At 36.8% G+C, this 20,649-nt stretch overlaps 1 protein-coding gene across 1 annotated transcript in view; it reads right to left on the bottom strand.

Moving 5' to 3' along the window:
• THEMIS (thymocyte selection associated) overlaps positions 1-3,044 on the bottom strand; it is a 204,718-nt gene extending 201,674 nt beyond the window's left edge. The window contains exon 1 of the mRNA XM_066248424.1: positions 2,796-3,044. Coding sequence (XP_066104521.1) covers positions 2,796-2,886 — 91 coding nt within the window. The 5' untranslated portion in view covers positions 2,887-3,044. The remainder of the gene's footprint in view (positions 1-2,795) is intronic.
• Positions 3,045-20,649: the final 17,605 nt, after the last annotated feature.

Here is a 20,649-nt window from a genome sequence, read left to right on the forward strand (position 1 = left end):
TGACTACTGGGGGGCACTAGTATGTAACGTATAGGATTGTTTAACCACTATGCTGTATACCTGGAAGTAATGCAAAATAATATTGGATGTAAACTATAATTTTAAAAAAGAAATTAAAAACCCTGAAAAAAAGAGCACATCTTCATGAACTTAAGATAAAGTAAAATTTATTTGACAACATATCAAAAAATAAATTATAAACTGACTATACTACCATTAAAATTAAAACTTCCAAGACATCATTTTAAATAAAGAAACATTAAGTTATAGACTGAGATGGATATTCACAACACAGGTAACTGACAAAGGATTAGGAATCCCAATATGCACATATTTTGCCCAATCAGTAAAAAAGTTTATAAAATCCAGTGGTGAAAGGAGCAAGACACATAAGCAATGTTTTCCTAAAACAGCATCTTTAAAAGGCCAGTAAACACGAAAAGGTGCTTAATCTCATTAGTCACCACAGAAATATAAACTATACTCTAGAATAACTAAAATTATGAAGACTGATAACATCAAGGGTCACTAGAGACATAGATTAATTGAAACTCTCATATACTGCTGGTGAGAATGTAAATTTGTATACTACTAGGGAAACTGGTTTCTCATTATTCTCCAAGGCTGAAAATACAAATACCATATGATATGACAATTTCACTTACTTATACACCCACGTGAATACATATACATGTGAACACACTTGTGCAAAAATGTTCATGATGACATTACTGGTAACAACTCAAAACTGAGAATAATTCAAAGGTCCATTAACAGCAGAATGAATAAATAAATCGTGGTATTCAATGGAATATTATACATACTGGAAGAAATGAACTATATGGAACATCATGAATTAAGTTTTAAAAGATAATGTTGAGTACATATGCCAATCAGGAAAGGATATATGCTATAATTTTCCATGCATATAAAGTTTATAAATGGACAAAAGTCATAATAATGACTATCTTTGGAGAAGGTGATAGATAATGATTGAGAAAAGGTACAGATGAATACTTGTAAATTTTATTCTTGACCAGGGTGGTGGTTACATAAATGTGCTTACTTTGTAAAAATGTACCTAAGTAAACACATATTTCTCTTAATTAAAGTATATCGTAGTAAAATGTTAAACAATGAAGAGGGAGACATAATATGTTCTTTTGTAAGATTCTATCTTCCCAAATTAATCTACAAAATCAATATAATCCAACACAAATTTTAGTTGAATTTCTTAAGAAACAAATTGATTTCTTTAAAACATTTGAAAAGTCTATGAATAGCTAAGTGAACTCAGAAAAAATGAGCAAAAACAGGGATTGGTCTATATATGAACTACATATTAACACATTTCAAATCCATAGTTACAAAAATAGAGTGATTTTGGTGTAATTGCAAGAAAAGCAGACTAATGGAAAAGAAGTGATATTTCAGAGGCAACATAATCCAGATGCAAGTTTAAATATAACTTAAAAGTAGTGACACAAATCAATGGAGAAAGAATGGCTAGTTAGTAAATAGTAGTAAGAAATCAGGTTTATTATATGGAAAAAAAAGTAAAACGGGACCCTCTGCACCTCAGAGCAAAGTGTCCTCCAAGTGGATTAAAGACTAGATATAAGATATAAAACAGAAAAATTGATATAAAATTACATTTAAAAAAATCTTTGTAAACTAGACATGAAGTTAGATTTTCTATGCAAAGCTTCCACAGCACAAACGATGAGACAAAAAAGTGATTTGGGGCTGACTTATGAAAATGAGTTATGTTTCATAATGCTACATATATGGAAAAATAACATTTTATTTTAAATAATCAGTTTACAAATGAATTAAACAAAAGTCAATATTAAGCTGATGATAGTTTGCACCAATAGGTGTGTGTGTTACATCTGACATTTGTCAATCTTTGTTTTATTTTATATCTAAAACATTCTTTTGTCTATGAACAGAAAAGATTTGCCTACGAATATTTGTTATTTTTCCAGTAGTTTTCCTTTATCTAATTTTATTACTGCCTCGATTTTACCACTATTATGAGCAGAAACATATTTGCCTAGAAAATGTCTCTTTTTCTTGCATGAGTGTAAACTACTGCTTAAAGAATCTAGGGAATGCAGAATCTCTAGGCTTTAACATTCTTTTGCTGAATTAACATAGTAAGCTACAACAGAACACATTAACTTATTAATCATAACCTGAACTGAAGTCTGACTTTTCAATGTAAATTCTTAAAAATTATCTTGTGATTAGAAAACATTAATTTCTATAACTTGAAATAAGAATGTCATTATTGAAAGAATTAGGAGTTCGTCCCCTACAGAAAGAGTGCAAGAAGTGCTGGCATAGGCAACACTGAGAAGCGGTTAGAAGTTTGGTGAATTATTCTTTCTAAACACTGTCCTTTTAATAGTTACTTCTGTTTTAGAAAAACTAAATTTTAGTTTTCATATTCTAGAAACATAAATGTAGATAACTTAACTTTTTCCTCTTGCATTATGACCAATTTCCAAGAAAAGGCAGAAATAATTCACCATTCACATTGAGCTACTATATTTGGAGGCCTATGGAAAGTTCAAGAAACTTCACTCAATTCCTTTCCCCTATTCACCCCAGCATCCTAGCTGGTTTCTCTCTCCTTCAACACTTTTGAGTCTTGACCACTGGCTAGTAAATTACATTATAACCTTTCCTTTAACAGAACTCATATATATTCTATTAAAATTTCTTCCAATTCCCAAGAGTACAAACTTTATAAGCACTTCTAGCCAGCGAAAAGATAGGAAAATGCTTACCTTCTATGTAGATGCCTGACTGAATTTCTAGGACCCTGGGGAGGGTCCTGAGGTCAAGGGAATGGACGAATTCTTCCAGTGACAATGCCATTGCTCTGGCTTGGGTCTTGTGCAGAACTGGTACTTACAGAAGCGTGTGGCTTCTAGGTGTCACTTGCCTGCACTTGCAGGCCCTGCTCATAATTCCTCCCTCAGACAGGCAGGGATGTCACACTAGAGCCCAGCTGACGTGAAGTGGTTCTACATGGGGAGCTCAGTGAGAAAGGAGGGAGGAGGCAGGGGACAAAAGGTGTTAGAGCTCTTTTTGTTCTAGTTGTGGCTTCATTTCCTTCTGACAGTGAAGTAGAACAGGATGGGGGTGGGGTGAGCATGTCTGAATAGACTTTGCCCAAAAAATGAGGTTTGATAAGTAGCTAGTTGTTTGTTGGTCCAGGTGTGCATCTACAGACTGGGGTCAGAGTTGCTCGTTGACCAGAAAAGAGCAGGAATGCAAGACTAAAGTCTAAAATTAAACAAGGGACCATGTTAATTCTTTATTTTTTTAGTTTATTTCTATAGGTTGGCTTTGTGCCTTATTTGCATATTCAGTGCTTTTATTTTAAATTTGGTTCCGAAAGTGTTTTGTGTCAGCAATTTTCAGAAATCTGATACTCTTGAGAGAGAGGATCGAAACCACTTTTTATTCTTCCACATTAAAATTTTTGCTGAATCTTAAAGGAGAGTGGGGTAAGGCTGCGATATGCAAAGTGATACAGTAAATTAATACTGTTGACCGAGGGCGCACCACTAAGACTCTAGACCCAAGTGTGTGGGTAAAACAGAAGAAAAAGTTTATTACACTCGCGAGCGGGCTCAAGGCAAGGAGGTAGCCAAGAGCCCCGAACTTCAGCAAGCAAGTTTTATACATTATTTCAGGGAGGGGAAGAGACACCCAGGAATTCAGGAGTCATGAGATAGGGAAGTTGCAATGGCTCTCAGGGTGATTGCCCCAGGTGCTTGCGGAAGAGCAAACACCTATGATTACATCGGGGCGAGGCGGGCCAGTTCCTGTTCTGCAAGCCAAGATTAGCCAAGCAAAGGTCAGATGGAATTTTCTATTTTTACTGTTACAATACAATAAGTTAATATGACTTTTCTAATCTCCGCACTATAGTGAAAGTATCTGAATATGTCATTAGCAGACCCGAGGCTTCCTGCGTTTAGCTCTGCTTTTGATTTACATGTTACTTGAGCCTCATCTTTGCTGTTCCTTATTTGTCTCATTTATTTGATGAATAAAATGCAGAAGAAGTCAAATAAATTTTACAATTTCTTTTCAGGCTAGAATTCTACAGTTCTGATCCTGTGGTCCAAATTTAGGGTGGATAATTCCCAAAGTCAAAAGAAGCAAGAGAAACCATATAAAAACAAATCTTAAAAATACTTTCTCCCTTCTTTGTATTTAGCCGAAACAACATATTAGAGCAAGTATACACATTCAAGGTGATGTTTTCTAAGTCTCTTTAAGGATAAATAAAGGAAGACTGGTTGGTATAGATACAAGTGAAAGGTGCTAAGAAGTTGCATCTAGACAGGCTCCCTGTCTAGAAGCTTTTTAGCTTTACGTTGCAGAGAACAAGGCCCAGTAGAACTAGAAAATAGGTCAGGGCTCATCTTAGCTCCACCATATCCATCACATAGATAACCTAGCAATGAAATACTGCCTTATTTTGACATAGAGCTTATGAAACTCTTTCAGCTCTTATTAATATAGTTGATATTTGCAATAACCAGCCTGGATTCATTTCTTTCTTTACAAGACTAGAATTTATAGGGTCATGTCATTTGTTTTTTCACCAGTAGCTTCTACTTCCTCCCTTGCAATTTTTTTTTTTTTTTTGTCCAAAAATCTCTCAAACTTGATCATTCTGCTTTCAGCATCTCTCTTTCCAAGCTTAGGCTCCTTAATCAAGTGCAAACATCACGTCTCACATGGTTGAATATATGAAGAAGGCTGTTATGCACTGCTCCTTAAAAATCATACATCTGTTAGAATTGATGCCACAACAAATTTTATTTCTTATCTAATCCAAACTTGACTTTACTTGATCTATTTTTTTAGTATTGCCACATCAACTTTCTCTCCTTCTAGCTAAGAAGTCATTTTAAATATCACCAATCTTTTACAATTATCTATGTTACTCATCTTCTGATCTTTCAACAGATGATCCTCCCTGTCTATTACAATCTGTTTCTCTTATATTCCCAGTCTTAGTTAATGACACCAGCATTCTCTTAGTTTCTGAAGCCAGAAGGCTGCATCATGGGATATGCCATCTCTAGCCTCCAAATCCCACGTGCACTATGGACACTATGGATGGCAATACCCCATATCCCTCACTCTGTTCTTGCTTTGTAACACCACCGTTACTACTTTAGTCCAGATCATAATCACTTCTGATACTATAGGCAAAGAAATACTGTTAACACCAAGATGAAATTGACAAACAGGAATTCGGGAAGGGCACTTGAACCTCCAGGTGGTAAAATGAATAAAGTTCAATTGAAACAGCAGATTACAGGTACAGTAATAGATTAACAAAAACTCAGAAACAAACTAGAGGATAAATAATCACTTACTATATGAAAAATGTGAAATTCCAAAGCAGTAGGAAAGAATATTTTAGTCAATAAATTGGACCAATGCTCCCACAAAGAACAACGTGAAAAGTGGATAATTTGTTTTTTCTTTCTGTTTAAAGGCATGGTAGAACCATCAAGACAGCCGGGACTTGAGAGGCCAATACCTTGAAAGGTGGAAAAACACAGTGAAGGAACCAAATATTCAGCACTTCTCCCCTAAAGGCATCTGTGGATTAGGAATTGGCACCAAGAGAGAAGCTGAAAAGCAGAGCAAAAGTGATGGTTAGGGTAGGGGAGAAGTCAAGTTGGGTTTTTTTGCAGTTTCACATAGCTAGAGAGACAAAAATTGAAATTTTGGGCTATGAAGCATCCAGAAAAACTCAGAGAGATGAGTTGTTTAACACTGTTTTCCCCCTTCAGGGTTTTGCCCATTGTAAAGCAGCATGGGATTGATTGTATGAGACATCAGTTAGGAAATGATCAGTAGGAAGTTGAAGAAGCCAAGTGCTTTCCAGCAGTCTCACATTGCTAGGAAGACAGGGCCTGTCAATGAGGAAGAGGGGGGTTTCATAAATGTCCCTTGCCTTCAGCTGCGGCCTCAAAAGGCTCTTCTCAAGAGAAAATATTGACTATAAATAGAACAGCCTTTCTCAGACTACAATTAGCTCAAGCCCTGACTATATTAAGGTGATCTGCTCTCCATTTTAGCTGTCAGACAAAAGCAATAGTAAATCCTACCAATGAGGAAAAGCAACCAGAACCTCTACAAGAGTTTAAAGACAACATCTAGAATTTAATAATTAAAATGAACCTTAGATATAGACTTATTAGGCATGATATTTAAAATAATTTTTTTTGATTAACATGTTCAAAAGTAGAAGAATTTTTAGAGGAAACCTGCTGTTTATAAAAGTATCAATAAAAATTCTTGAGTTAAAAAATACAATTGAAAATATAACTCAAGGTATATATCCAAAGAAAACATAAAACCCTAATTTGAAATAATATATGCACCCTTATGTTCATTGTAGCATTATTTACAATAGCCAAGCTACAGGAGCAACACCAGTGCCCATGAATAGGTAAGTGGATAAAAAAGCTGCGGTACAGCCTGACCTGTGGTGGCGCAGTGGATAAAGCATCAACCTGGAAACGCTGAGGTCGCCGGTTCGAAGCCCTGGGTTTGCCTGGTCAGGGCACATGTGGGAGTTGATGCTTCCTGCTCCTCCCCCCTTCTCTCTCTCTCTCTCTCTCTCTCTCTCTCTCTCCTCTCTATAATGAATAAATAAAATCTTTAAGAAAAAAAATATTAAAAAAAAAAAAAAAAGCTGCGGTACATATATACAATGAAATCTTACCATTTGTGGCAAGGTGGATGGACCTAGAGAGTATTATGCTAAGTGAAATAAACCAGACAGAGAAAGACAAATACTGTATGACATCACTTATATGTAGAATCTAAAGAACAAAATAAAGAGATAAACAAAATAGAAAAGGCATTATAGATACAGAGAACAGACTGATGAATGCCAGATGTCTGGGGCGTTGGGGGTGGGTGAAAACAGATGACGGGATTAAAAAATACTAATTGGCAGTTACAAGATAGGCATGAGAATGTAAAGTACAGCATAGGAAATATAGTAATTAATATTTTAATAACTTTGTATGGTGCCCATTGGGTACTGGAAATATCAAGGGAAACATTTTGTGAATTATATGATTATCTAATCACTATGCTATACAACTGAAACTAATACACAATAATATTGAACGTAAACTGTAATTTAGAAATCTTTAATAAAAAACATTAAGAAAAAATAAAACTACTGAAATTAAAGAGTTTACTAATTGGATTTAACAGCTAATTTGAACATAAAGTAAGAGAAGACTACAGAACTTGAAATAGGAGAGTGGAAAATATCTACTCTCTGTTTACAGAGATAAAAAGAATTCAGCAATAGGAAAATAATACAAAGGCATTTCAGCCATAGTGAAATATGATCTTTGCTGATATGTACATTGAGTTCCAACACACAAAAAAGAAAGAAAATAAAGGTAGAAGCAATATTTCAAGAGATAATGGTTGAAGAGTGTTCAAAATTAAAAAAGACATCAATCCATAGTTTAACAATTGCCAATAAAACCAATAAGAGTAAGTATAAAGAAAAGCATACCAAAGAACATCATACTAAAACTCAAAAAGCAAAGTCAAAGAGAATATTTTAAATGCAATCTAAGAAAAAGAATCACTATTTTCAAAGGATGAAAATAAGACTACTGTATAGGTGACCTATTAACAAAAAACAGTAAAGCCAGAACACAATGGACTAGCATCATTAAAATGCTGAATACTGATTCAAAATTGTACATTCAGAAAAAATATCAATATAATTAAAAGTAACTACACTTTTTCAAACCAACAAAAACTAAGAAAATTTGTCATCATTAGCCCTGCACTAAATTCAAAAGGGTGGTTTTTTTAGGCCAAAGGAAAGTAATCCCAAACAGAAAGGCAAAAATATAGAAAGGGATGAGGAAGGTAAATTTATGAGTTAATTGAACAAATATTCATTGTACAAAACAATAATTGCAGGCTTAAGAATTTTAAAATATACATGAATTATATATAGATCAAACATTATATAATTATGTTATAACAATGCAAAAGAAAAAGCAAGTAAATAAATGAAAATGTTCTATGCTTCTTTCCTTCAGAGAAACTATAAAAGTAACTTTAGCATTAGACTGAAATAAATAAAAATGCATTTTATAGTTTCTAGGCAAACCACTAAATATAGTAAAGAAAATAATAAAGTTTACTTTGTTAAAATTTTATTTATTTATTTATTTATTTATTCAATTTAGAGAGGAGAGAGAGTTAGAGTGAGAGAGAGAGAAAGGGGGGAGGAGCAGGAAGCATCAACTCCCATATATGCCTTGACCAGGCAAGCCCAGGGTTTGTTTTTTTTTGAACTGGTGACCTCAGCATTCCAGGTCAACACTTTATCCACTGCGCCACAACCGGTCAGGCAAAGTTTATTTTTGATTAATGAAAAAGGTAAGGAAAGAAAAAAAAGCTAGCAAAGAGTAGGATGGTACAAACAGAAAAATATATTTTTTTCAATTAATTTAAGTAGGTATATGAGTAAATTTTAAATAATTTAATAGCTCAATAGACTAATATTGGAAATTTGCAAAAAAAAAATCATGTTGCTTTTTAAAAAGATATACCTTAATTATAAATACATAGAAAATCTAAAAGAATAAAAAAAGCTACATCAAGAGAATGTTAAGCCTGATCAGGCGGTGGTACAGTGGATTGAGCATCGGACTGGGATGTGGAGGACCCAGGTTCGAGACCCCAAGGTCGCCAGCTTGAGCACGGGCTCATCTGGTTTGAGCAAAGCTCACAAGCTTGGACCCAAGGTCACTGGCTTGAGCAAGGGGTTACTTGGTCTGCTGAAGGCCCACGGTCAAGGCACATATGAGAAAGCAATCAATGAACAACTAAGGTGTCGCAACGAAAAACTGATGATTGATGCTTCTCATCTCTCCGTTATGTCTGTCTGTACCTATCTATGCCTCTCTCTGACTCTCTCTCTGTCTCTGTAAAAAAAAAAAAAAAGAAAGAAAGAAAGAAAGAAAGAAAGAAAGAAAGAAAGAAAGAAAGAAAAGAAAACATTAAGCAAAAGAAAGCTCATGAAACTACACCAATAGCAGATAAAGTTGATTTAAAGACAAGAAGTATTATCAGAGATAAAAAAAAAAAAAGTTATATTTAGTCCCTGGCGGATTGGCTCAGTGGTAGAGCATCGGCCTGGCATGTAGAAGTCCCAGGATGGATTCCGGTCGGGGCAGACAGTAGAAGTACCCATCTGCTTCTCCACCCCTCCCCCTCTCCTTCCTCTCTGTCTCTCTCTTCCCCTCCAGCAGCCAAGGCTCCATTGGAGCAAAGTTGGCCTGGGCGCTGAGGACAGCACAATGGCCACCACCTCAGGTGCTAGAATGGCTCCAGTTGCAACAGAGCAATGCCTCAGATGGGTAGAGCATCGCCCCCTGGTGGGCATGCCGGGTGGATCCCAGTTGAGCACATGCGGGATTCTGTCTGACTGCCTCCCCGCTTCTAACTTTGGAAAAATGCAAAAAAAATTTTTTAAAGGTTATATTTAATAATGAAAAGTGATCAATTTAAAAGAAAGATATGACAACTTTAAATCTGTATGCACCCAAGTACAGAGTTTCAAAGTATCTAAAGAAAAATCTACCAGATGGAAAGAAGACAGAGATTTCACTTTCAAAGTAAGAAATATTTACACATATACTCAATAGCTGATAGAACCACCAAATGTTTAATTCATAAAAGCCTATACTGTTGAGCATACAGTATTTAGTCACTCAATATACTACAAACTAATATGATTTATCTTACAATGAATTTGATCTAGTAATTTTACATTTAAACATAATCAGATACACACAAAGATATATCTAGACTTTTAATTGAAGCATTTATTGTCTTTAATGGCAAAGAGAGAAAAGGAATACGAAGTACAAGAGTGGAGATTATTTACATCAGTTACCAACATGATTCTATACTTTGCTGCCCCTAAAAAGCATGTTGTCAAAGAAAAAAACTGTTGATATTAAACATGTTAACAATATAATGTTAAAAAAAATTGAGAATAGCAAAGAAGCATCATAAAAAACAAAATCTAGACTAGTATAAAATTTTATTTTATTTTTTTCAAAGTTTTATTTATGGGGGGGCATAAAAAGTACCAATTTTTAGTTGATTTATTTTAGTTTATGTTTATTGTTTGCTGCTGTTTATTGTATATGCCTTGGCCAGGCAAGCCCACGGTTTTGAACTGGCTAACTCAGCATTTCAGGTCTATACTTTATCCACTGGGTCACCACAAGCCAGGCCAAAATTTTATATTTTTAATGTACTTGAATATATTTTATTTTTAAAAATAAAAGATCAAAAGTCAATGGAATATTTTTTTCTCTTGAACAAATAAGATCACTTTTTCAATTATTGCAATTGCTAGACCCTCTTTGCACTGTTTTCACTCAAACCACAAATTATGCTATTTCTCTTTATTATAGCTTGTGGCTAATTTTTATTTTTTATCTTACCTTCATGTTCATGCTCTTGCTCTTTCCTTTGAAATATTATCTTTATTTGACTTCCCTAAATTTTTATTGTATTTTTCTATGTTCTTCTCATTCAAATTTACAACCTCCTTTTCTACTACCTTGAAATATTGCTGTGTTCTCACATTTGTCTTGGGTATTTATTCAGAGACAATTTCTATCTTAAGAGTAATGTAAATGGGCCTGACCAGCCAGTGGCGCAGTGGATAGAGTATCGGACTGGGATGCGGAGGACCCAGGTTCAAGACCCAGAGGTCGCCAGCTTGAGCGCAGGCTCATCTGGTTTGAGCAAAAAGCCCACCAGTGTGGACCCAAAGTCGCTGGCTTGAGTAAGGGGTTACTTGGTCTGCTGAAGGCCCGCGGTCAAGGCACATATGAGAAAGCAATCAATGAACAACTAAGGTGTCGCAACGAAAAACTGATAATTGATGCTTCTCATCTCTCTCTGTTCCTGTCTGTCTGTTCCTATCTATCCCTCTCTCTGACTCTCTCTCTCTCTCTGTCTCTGTAAAAAATAAAACTAAATTAAATATTTTTTAAAAAGAGTAATATAAATGGTCATATAAAGCTCTGAAAATGTTGAGTTCCAGGAACAAGTTTGTTGCATTGCAGCCAGTTGTTAGGAAAGAATATAAACCCAACCATGCTGGTTTTTAAATTTTCAAGAACAAAATTTAAAATGATGTTTGTCTTGTAAAAACACCTTTATATTTTTTGTAACTAATTCTTTTGGGAAACTTGTCATTTTTATGTGAAGTATAATGGTCACAAAATGTAAAAATTCAGTAAATTTACTAAAAATATAGATCTTTAATAAATGGTTGCAACTTAATCTCAGAAAAAGAAAAACTGCTGGCCAAAAATAAATCAATCAAAGGGCAGTGCATTATGATCTCTGACCTGTACCTGTGTGGTGATACCTTCTAAAAATCCGTTTCTCTGGCCCAACTCTTTTCTGAGATCCAGATTTGTATGAAATCTGTTGTATACTTTTCAAACCTTAAATTCAACCTGTCCCAAATTCAATATTCATTTCTTCTGTTTTTCTCACTCCTACCCCCACACATACACATATCTATCCTCTCTCCCTATAGTCTGCATCTCAGCAAATATCATCACCTTCCACTCAACTTTCCAAGCCAGAATTCTGGCTCTTACTAGTGACCTGTTTCCTCTGCCAGCTCCTGTGCCAAACGATCAATCCCTGAGGAAATCCAGGTCTGTTGCTGAGACAGTCTCTTCTTCCTCTCCACAAGCCTACTGCATCTATATAATGAGGGCCACTGCAATCTCTTGCCTACACTACAGTAAATATTCTTAAGCTATCAAATTTTTAAAACCTCCCTTCTCACTGTGAGGCCTGAGTTACCTGTCTAAAGTATGAATATGACCAAGTCATTCCCCTTATTGAAATTCTATAGCAGTTCATTCTTAGTGGTTATTATCAGCAGCCTTTCATTGCAATAAATGAACTGAAGTGACAGGAATTCAACTCAAATAGTCTACTTCACGTAACCTTTGGCCCAAATTGACCCTTTCATTAGCCTGACATCTTTAGCATGATATTTTATTCTTTCTTTTAGGAAAAGGGAAAATAAGTACTTGAGACTGAAAGGTTTTGTTTTCAGGTAAGCCTCACCAAATTGCTAAAGGGATTTCTCTTAGAAAGATGAATTTCACATTATTAAAATATTTCAAACATGCTTCACAAATTTCTGTTGAGAAAAAATCTCTGTGCTTGCTTCTCAATGCTTTTATTAAAGAACTATGGTGGATCTGCCATTAACATACCACAAGGGAGATGATAGAGTTATAGTTAGTGTCATTTTTCCCAGTAATCTCTGCCTTAATACAATCACTATTGGGGAAAAAAAAGAAGAAGAAAAAAAGAAACAGAAAAGAGTTAAAAACAAGCTTTGCAAAGATGTTCATTTCTTCGCCAATCTTTACATAGCTACACTTTCTTAAAAATTAAACAGAACTAACTAGCTGAACATAAAAAATAAATAAAAACAAACAAGCAAAACAAATAAAATTATATAAACACAAAGCAGGAATTTAAAACCAATATTTTATAATATCTAAATATATATAATATTTCTTTCAATGAAGACTAAATTTAGAGATTATTTTGATTGGCATCTAAATCTCTTCACTTTCTAAACCTTTCTCCTCATTGTTTATTCCTGAAAAAAAATTAGGCTTTACCTGGAAAATATAAATTACTCCCTAATTTTGGCTTTACTAAAATATGGAAATTTTTATTTCAAGTCACTGATGAGATTGAAGCAATTCTAGCTACTGGATAAACTGATTCTGGAGAATCATATAATATGTATTATCAGAGCTTCAGGCTCAGCTTTCCTCTAATGGGTTACATTTCAGTGAGATCATACTATTGTGGCAACCCTCAGCAGCTACACTCTTGGCCCCACAGATTCAAGTGCAATGGAAAGAGACTACCTCCTCATTATACCAGGAAAAGTCTTAAAATAATCTCTGAGTGATTCAACCTAGATCTCATGTCCATCTCTCAAACAATCACTGATATGGAGTAAATGGAATAGACTACTTACCCAGGTCAGGTTCATGTGCTCTATTTTTTAAGCTGTTTTCCCAGTTGAATCAGAAAAATAGGATTGGGAGAGGAGAGGTTGCAAAGGAAAATCAGTGTACTATAACCCAAAAAAGGAGAAAGCAGTGTTTTATAGGCAAAATTATATATATATATGTGTGTGTTATAAATAAGTGTTTATAGAGTGGCATAGTCCCTATTTACCTTGATCACCTCACTCTTCCATTTCCAACTGCAGATATAATTATAGGAATAATTATATAAGAATAAGTCTGAATTATTTGGTTGGATTTGCAGAGGTCAAACCTGTGGATGCAGAGGGCAAACTGCATATAGAATTGATAAGATGCTACAAACAGGATAGGATCCAGGGCTGCAGTATCCAGAATATATGGGCACTGTACCTAGTCTTTCACATTAACTCCTAAATCAGCTGCTCAAAGAAGCACTTACAACTCAGAATGACCATTGTTTAACATACTGTTGATCTATCTGCCTAGCCTTGCTTCATAATTTCCTTCCTCTTCAAACAATCAGCAAAGATGATCCCTTGGCCATATCTGTATTACAATATGACTTTGTGGACCATAGTTAATTGAAGCGGGACCAACACTAGAGAGAGGCTGGGCCAATTGAATTCTCTTCCCTCAAAATTTAGAATTTGAACTAAAAGACATGCTCAAAATTAGAAATTAACTATCTTCAAAAGAAGAACTTTTAAAAAGCCAGTCATACCTGAAACAATTAAGTGCATAGAAGAAGACATAGGTACTAAACTCATGGACCTGGGTTTTAAAGAGCATTTTATGAATTTGACTCCAGGACGTCACGGAAATGTCACCGTGAGCAGCGCGTCCGACAGATCTCCCCTAAATCACAACAAATTTATCAACTAGAAACAGAAAAATTTATCCTCGGAGCATTCCGGAGTTCCACACAAACTGAAAGCGAAAGGACTGTTATCACTTGAATCTGAGAGACGAGGGTGTGGAAGAAGCTACAGCGACGTTCATTCAAGCCGCGAGGGAGTGCACCTGTGGTGAGTCAGCTCACACTCGGGAGCCGCGAGCAGCCGCAGGCGCGCGCCCAGTATGGTTGCAGAGCGAGCACCGCCCACACTCCGGAGCGCGAGCAGCCACCGGCGTGCCCGGTCCGGTTGCAGAGCGAGCATCGCCCACACTCGGGAGCAGCGAGCAGCTGCCGGCGCGCCCGGTCCGGTTGCAGAGCGAGCACTGCTAACGTTCCCAGCGGCCCGCGCACTGCGAGTGAGAGTCGCCAGCCACCGGTGCCCGGAGCACCCCATTCGCGCGCGTGCCCTGGGCATTCCACACACCCAGAGCGCCCTACTGGCCCACACACCCAGGGTGCCCCATTATCCTGCGCCTGGTGCGATCCAGATCCAGCCGCCAGCGGCAGGGCGAACGGGAGAGGCACCAGGGTGGTCTTCTACTTGGGAGATTCTCTCCGTGGGCGGGGCACCTCACCCAGCCATTCAAGCTAACAATCAAGCGTTGGGGGAGGGGCGCGCGCAGGCAGCCTAAAATACCTTCGGAAGCACAGCTGCGACCCAATCACTGAAATTAGCTTAACCCATGAAATCTGCGCACCCTTGGTTCTAATTGATAAGATCTCTCTCAGTTCAGCGACCCAAGACAAGAGGCGTGATATTTTTTAGTGCCTCTTGCTAAAGGGGCGGGGGCAACTTCTGATTGATAGAGCCTCCATTTTCAGGGATAAACGCTAACAAGAGGGACTTGGCAGATAATAAGGTCTATACTACACTAGTCGCAAGCAGAGACTAGTGCCTCTTCTTCCCTGCAAAAACAGGCTACAAAGTGTGGAAAGCCTGGGTTGAGAGGTCCAACTGAATGCTAGGCACTGAACAGTCACCTTGACAACAATTGACTCCCACCCCCACCTGATTACACTGGAGGCCCTGACTGCCAGAGCCTTTCCCAAAGCCTTGCACTGAATGGGGATAGAGTGGGGATTTCCCAGCTCTTTGAGCCTCTTACTCCCCAGGCAGAAGCAGTTGCAGCCTTATAGCTGGATCACCAGGCTGCTAATTCAGGAAGGGGGGACTAGGAGAGAGAATCCAGGAAAGCAAACTCTCTCATCGTTGGACCCTGCAAACGCCAACAAGCCTTGACTACCAGCAAGACTAAAGCCAATTATATGACATTGCCATAGAATCCCATCAACTGCAAATCCCTACCTAAGTGTGGCACAGGGGCAGAGCCTGGGGTACAGAGTCACTGACCAGGAAGAGGGAGAGAAAAGAAAAAGGAAGAAGTTAACCTCTCAAAATCAAGAAAAATCCACAGACTTTACAACTTATTCCACTAATTTTTTTTTGTTGTTGTTTGTTTCTTCTATCTTATTGCCTTTATTTCCTCCACCTCGGTCCTTCTATTCTCTGCCCATTTTATGCTTCCCTTTTCTTGAACTACACTACCCATAACTGTTACATTTTATTTCTCTTCTTCATCCTCACCCTCCTTTAAGGTTATACTCCAAAACACTTAACTCTCACTCTCTCCTCTTTTGTTTTTTTTTTTGATTTGCTTTATTTTGTTTTTTTCTCTTCCTTTTTTATTTCTTCCTTCGTTTTTCTCTTTTTCTTATTTTTTCCTTTCTATTTGTTTTTTCTTTTCTCATTTTACTTTCCTCCCATTTAATCCTCAATCACGAACAAATTAGTTAATTTGGGACTCAAGGCTTTTTTTGGCTTTATTTTTCTTTTTTGCTTTTGTTTTTGTTTTTTTCTTGTTTGTTTATTTTTGTGGCATTTTGGGTCCTCCCAACCCAAGGTCTCCATTGTATTTAGTCTTCGCTCCACTTAATACAACAGATTTTTACTTATTATTTTTATTTTTTCTTCTTTATTATTCTTTTTTTTTGGTCCTTTTTTCTGGTTCCCTCTTAGCCCTCTCATTATATCTCTTAGTTGAACATCACTTACAAGCAAATCATCTTATGCTTGTCTAAAATTTTCTTCCTTTTTTTTTTTTTTTTTTTGCATTTAGTAGGTCCCTACTCCCTTTTTTGCCCCTTGAACTCTTCACCCCAAATCAGGCCCTCCATTATAGGCACGATATTTCCCTGAGGAGGGGAGAGGAGGGAAAGAGAAGAAAGAAAAAAAGGGGGAAATAATAAATTATTACTGTTTTTTTTTTGTGGGGTGTTTTACCTTTTTTTTTTTTTTTTTTACTTTTTACTCTTTATTAATTCTAATTAGTGCTATCAACAAGACCACCCTCAGATGCCAATAAGAAAGAGAAAATCGAATATTATGGATACAAAAGAAAGAGAGGTAACACAAATAGATGTGGAAAAATCTATGGAGAAAAGACTTAACATATTGGAAGCCTTGGAGCTAAATGACAGAGAATTTAAACTAGAAATCTTAAAAATACTCAGAGATATACAAGAAAACACAGAAAGGCAATATAGGGAGATCAGAAAACAACTCAATGAACACAAAGAATATATTACCAAGGAAATTGAAATTATTAAAACAAATCAAACAGAAATGAAAAACTCAATTCACGAGCTGAAAAACGAGGTAACAAGCTTAGCTAACAGAACAGCCCAGATTGAGGATAGGATTAGTGAAATAGAAGACAAACAACTTGAGGCACAACAGAGAGAAGAAGAAAGAGACTCAAAAATAATAAAAAACGAGAAAGCCCTACAGGAATTGTCTGACCCCATCAGAAAGAATAACATAAGAATAATAGGTATATCAGAGGGAGAAGAGAAAGAAAATGGAATGGAGAATATACTCAAACAAATAATAGACGAGAACTTCCCAAGCCTGTGGAAAGAACTAAAGCCTCGAATTCAAGAAGCAAACAGAACACCGAGTTTTCTTAACCCCAACAAACCCACTCCAAGGCACATCATAATAAAGATGACACAAACCAATGACAAAGAAAAAATTCTCAAGGCAGCCAGGGAAAAGAAGGGTACAACATATAAAGGAAGGCCTATTAGATTATCATCAGATTTCTCAGCAGAAACTCTACAAGCTAGAAGAGAGTGGACCCCAATATTTAAAGCCCTAAAAGAGAGGAACTTTCAGCCAAGAATACTATACCCATCAAAGCTATCCTTCAAATATGAAGGAGAAATAAAAACATTCACAAATACAGAAAAGATGAGAGAATTTATCAACAGAAAGCCCCCACTCCAGGAAATACTAAAGGGGGTTTTCCAACCAGATTCAAAGAACAAAAGAAAACAACACCACAAGTAACAGCTCCACCAAGAACACAATAAAACCAAACTTAAACTGTGACAACAAAGGAAAAAAAGGGGGGAGAGGATGGAGATTAACAGTAGCAAAGGACGATGAAGTGCAGAAATACTTATAAGATAGGGTACTACAATGAATATGGTAGGTACCCTTTTCATTACTTAATGGTAACCACCCTTGAAAAAACCACCACAAAAACACTTGACTTAAAAAAGGTAGCAACAGAGGAAAGAAGTATGGAACACAAACAAACAAAAACAAATGATAGAAAAACAAAAGAGAAGAATCAAACTAGATACAAAACTAACAGAAAGCAATTTATAAAATGGCAGTAGGGAACCCACAAGTGTCAATAATTACACTAAATGTAAATGGATTAAACTTACCAATAAAAAGACACAGAGTAGCAGAATGGATTAAAAAAGAAAATCCAACTATATGCTGCCTACAAGAAACACATCTAAGCAACAAGGATAAAAACAAATTCAAAGTGAAAGGCTGGAAAACAATACTCCAAGCAAACAACACCCAAAAAAAAGCAGGCGTAGCAATACTCATATCTAATAATGCTGACTACAAGACAGAAAAAGTACTCAGAGACAAAAATGGTCATTTCATAATGATTAAGGGGAAGTTGAATCAAGAAGACATAACAATCCTTAATATATATGCACCAAACCAAGGAGCACCAAAATATATAAGACAGCTACTTATTGACCTTAAAACAAAAACTAACAAAAATACAATCATATTTGTAGACCTCAATACACCGCTGACGGCTCTAGATCGGTCATCCAAACAGAGAATCAATAAAGATATAGTGGCCTTAAACGAAATACTAGAACACCTGGATATGATAGACATCTATAGGACACTTCATCCCAAAGCGACAGAGTATACATTTTTCTCTAGTGTACATGGAACATTCTCAAGAATTGACCATATGTTGGGCCACAAAGACAATATCAGCAAATTTAAAAAAATTGAAATTGTACCAAGCATATTTTCTGATCATAAAGCCTTGAAACTAGAATTCAACTGTAAAAAAGAGGGGGAAAAACCCACAAAAATGTGGAAACTAAACAACATACTTCTAAAAAATGAATGGGTCAAAGAAGAAATAAGCGCAGAAATCAAAAGATATATACAGACAAATGAAAATGAAAATACGACATATCAGAATCTCTGGGATGCAGCAAAAGCAGTAATAAGAGGAAAGTTCATATCACTTCAGGCCTATATGAACAAACAAGAGAGAGCCAAAGTAAACCACTTAACTTCACACCTTAAGGAACTAGAAAAAGAAGAACAAAGACAACCCAAAACCAGCCGAAGAAAGGAGATAATAAAAATCAGAGCAGAAATAAATGAAATAGAGAACAGAAAAACTATAGAAAAAATCAATAAAACAAGGAGCTGGTTCTTTGAAAAGATCAACAAAATTGACAAACCCTTGGCAAGACTCACCAAGGAAAAAAGACACAGGACTCAAATAAATAAAATCCAAAATGAAAGAGGAGAGATCACCACAGACATCATAGAAATACAAAGAATTATTGTAGAATACTATGAAAAATTATATGCCACCAAATACAACAATCTAGAAGAAATGGATAAATTCCTAGAACAATACAACCTTCCTAGACTGAGTCATGAAGAAGCAGAAAGCCTAAACAGACCAATCAGCAGGGAGGAAATAGAAAAAACTATTAAAAATCTCCCCAAAAATAAAAGTCCAGGCCCAGACGGTTATACTAGTGAATTCTATCAAACATTCAAAGAAGACTTGGTTCCTATTCTACTCAAAGTCTTCCAAAAAATTGAAGAAGAAGCAATACTTCCAAACACATTTTATGAGGCCAACATAACCCTCATACCAAAACCTGGCAAGGATGGCACAAAGAAAGAAAACTACAGACCAATATCTCTAATGAATACAGATGCTAAAATACTAAACAAAATACTGGCAAACCGAATACAACAACATATTAAAAAAATAATACATCATGATCAAGTGGGATTCATCCCAGAATCTCAAGGATGGTTCAACATACGCAAAACGGTTAACGTAATACACCATATCAACAAAACAAAGAACAAAAACCACATGATCTTATCAATAGATGCAGAAAAGGCTTTTGATAAAATACAACACAATTTTATGTTTAAGACTCTCAACAAAATGGGTATAGAAGGAAAATATCTCAACATGATAAAGGCCATATATGATAAACCATCAGCCAACATCCTATTAAACGGCATAAAACTGAGGACTTTCTACCTTAATCCAGGAACAAGACAGGGTTGTCCACTCTCTCCACTCTTATTTAACGTGGTGCTAGAAGTTCTGGCCAGAGCAATCAGACAAGACAAAGAAATAAAAGGCATCCATATTGGAAAAGAAGAAGTAAAGGTATCACTTTTTGCTGATGATATGATCCTATACATCGAAAACCCGAAGGACTCCACAAAAAGATTATTAGAAACAATAAACCGAGATGACGTCAGAATAATGGCGGGGTAGGAAGCGATACCGATAAATCTCCCCCAAAACTCAACAAGATCTTCAACCAGAAACAGAAAAACCTATACTTGGAGCTTCCAGATGCTTCGCAATACACCCAAAGGTATGATTGAGTGAAAAATTGGCTAAATATATAACCAAACCCCGAAGGAAAAAGGGAGTAAGAAATGCTCCGCCTTCCTCACTAACCTAAACAGGGCGGCTTTCTCTGGTAACTGTGAATATAGAAACTGAGGCGGGCAAAGGGGGTGAATAGATCCAGGCCGCCGCGGCACAAACGGCCGAACCAGGCTGTGGCACACAGATCCAAGCCGAGGAAAATCTGATCCTGTGGCAACCCGGGCAATACAAGCTAACACTCGCGCCAAACCCAAACAAAGAAAGACAAGCGGAGCGGCCATTTTACCCGGTCTCCTGGTCGGTGCGCAGTTAGTGGGCGAGAATTTCTTCCTAGGCCCCGAGAGTGGGTGCCCGTGTTGCCCCACGGAGAGGCAGGGTCAGAGGCCTTTCTGTGGGCCGAGGACAGAGTCTCTGGGCAGCCCCAGCACCCTGGGAAAGCCACGCACGGGAGGGAGTCAGAACTACTTCCAACGGTGGAGATTTTCCGTGCTGGTGAGGGTTTCACTCAGAGGGAACCGCGGCCGGCCTCATATCCTGGTGTGCGCGCGCAGATAAGGAGTGAGCGATTCCTCCGAGTGCCTCGGCAGTGCGCGCCCGT

Source organism: Saccopteryx bilineata, chromosome 12, assembly GCF_036850765.1.
Source record: "Saccopteryx bilineata isolate mSacBil1 chromosome 12, mSacBil1_pri_phased_curated, whole genome shotgun sequence".
Classification (NCBI taxonomy): domain Eukaryota; kingdom Metazoa; phylum Chordata; class Mammalia; order Chiroptera; family Emballonuridae; genus Saccopteryx; species Saccopteryx bilineata.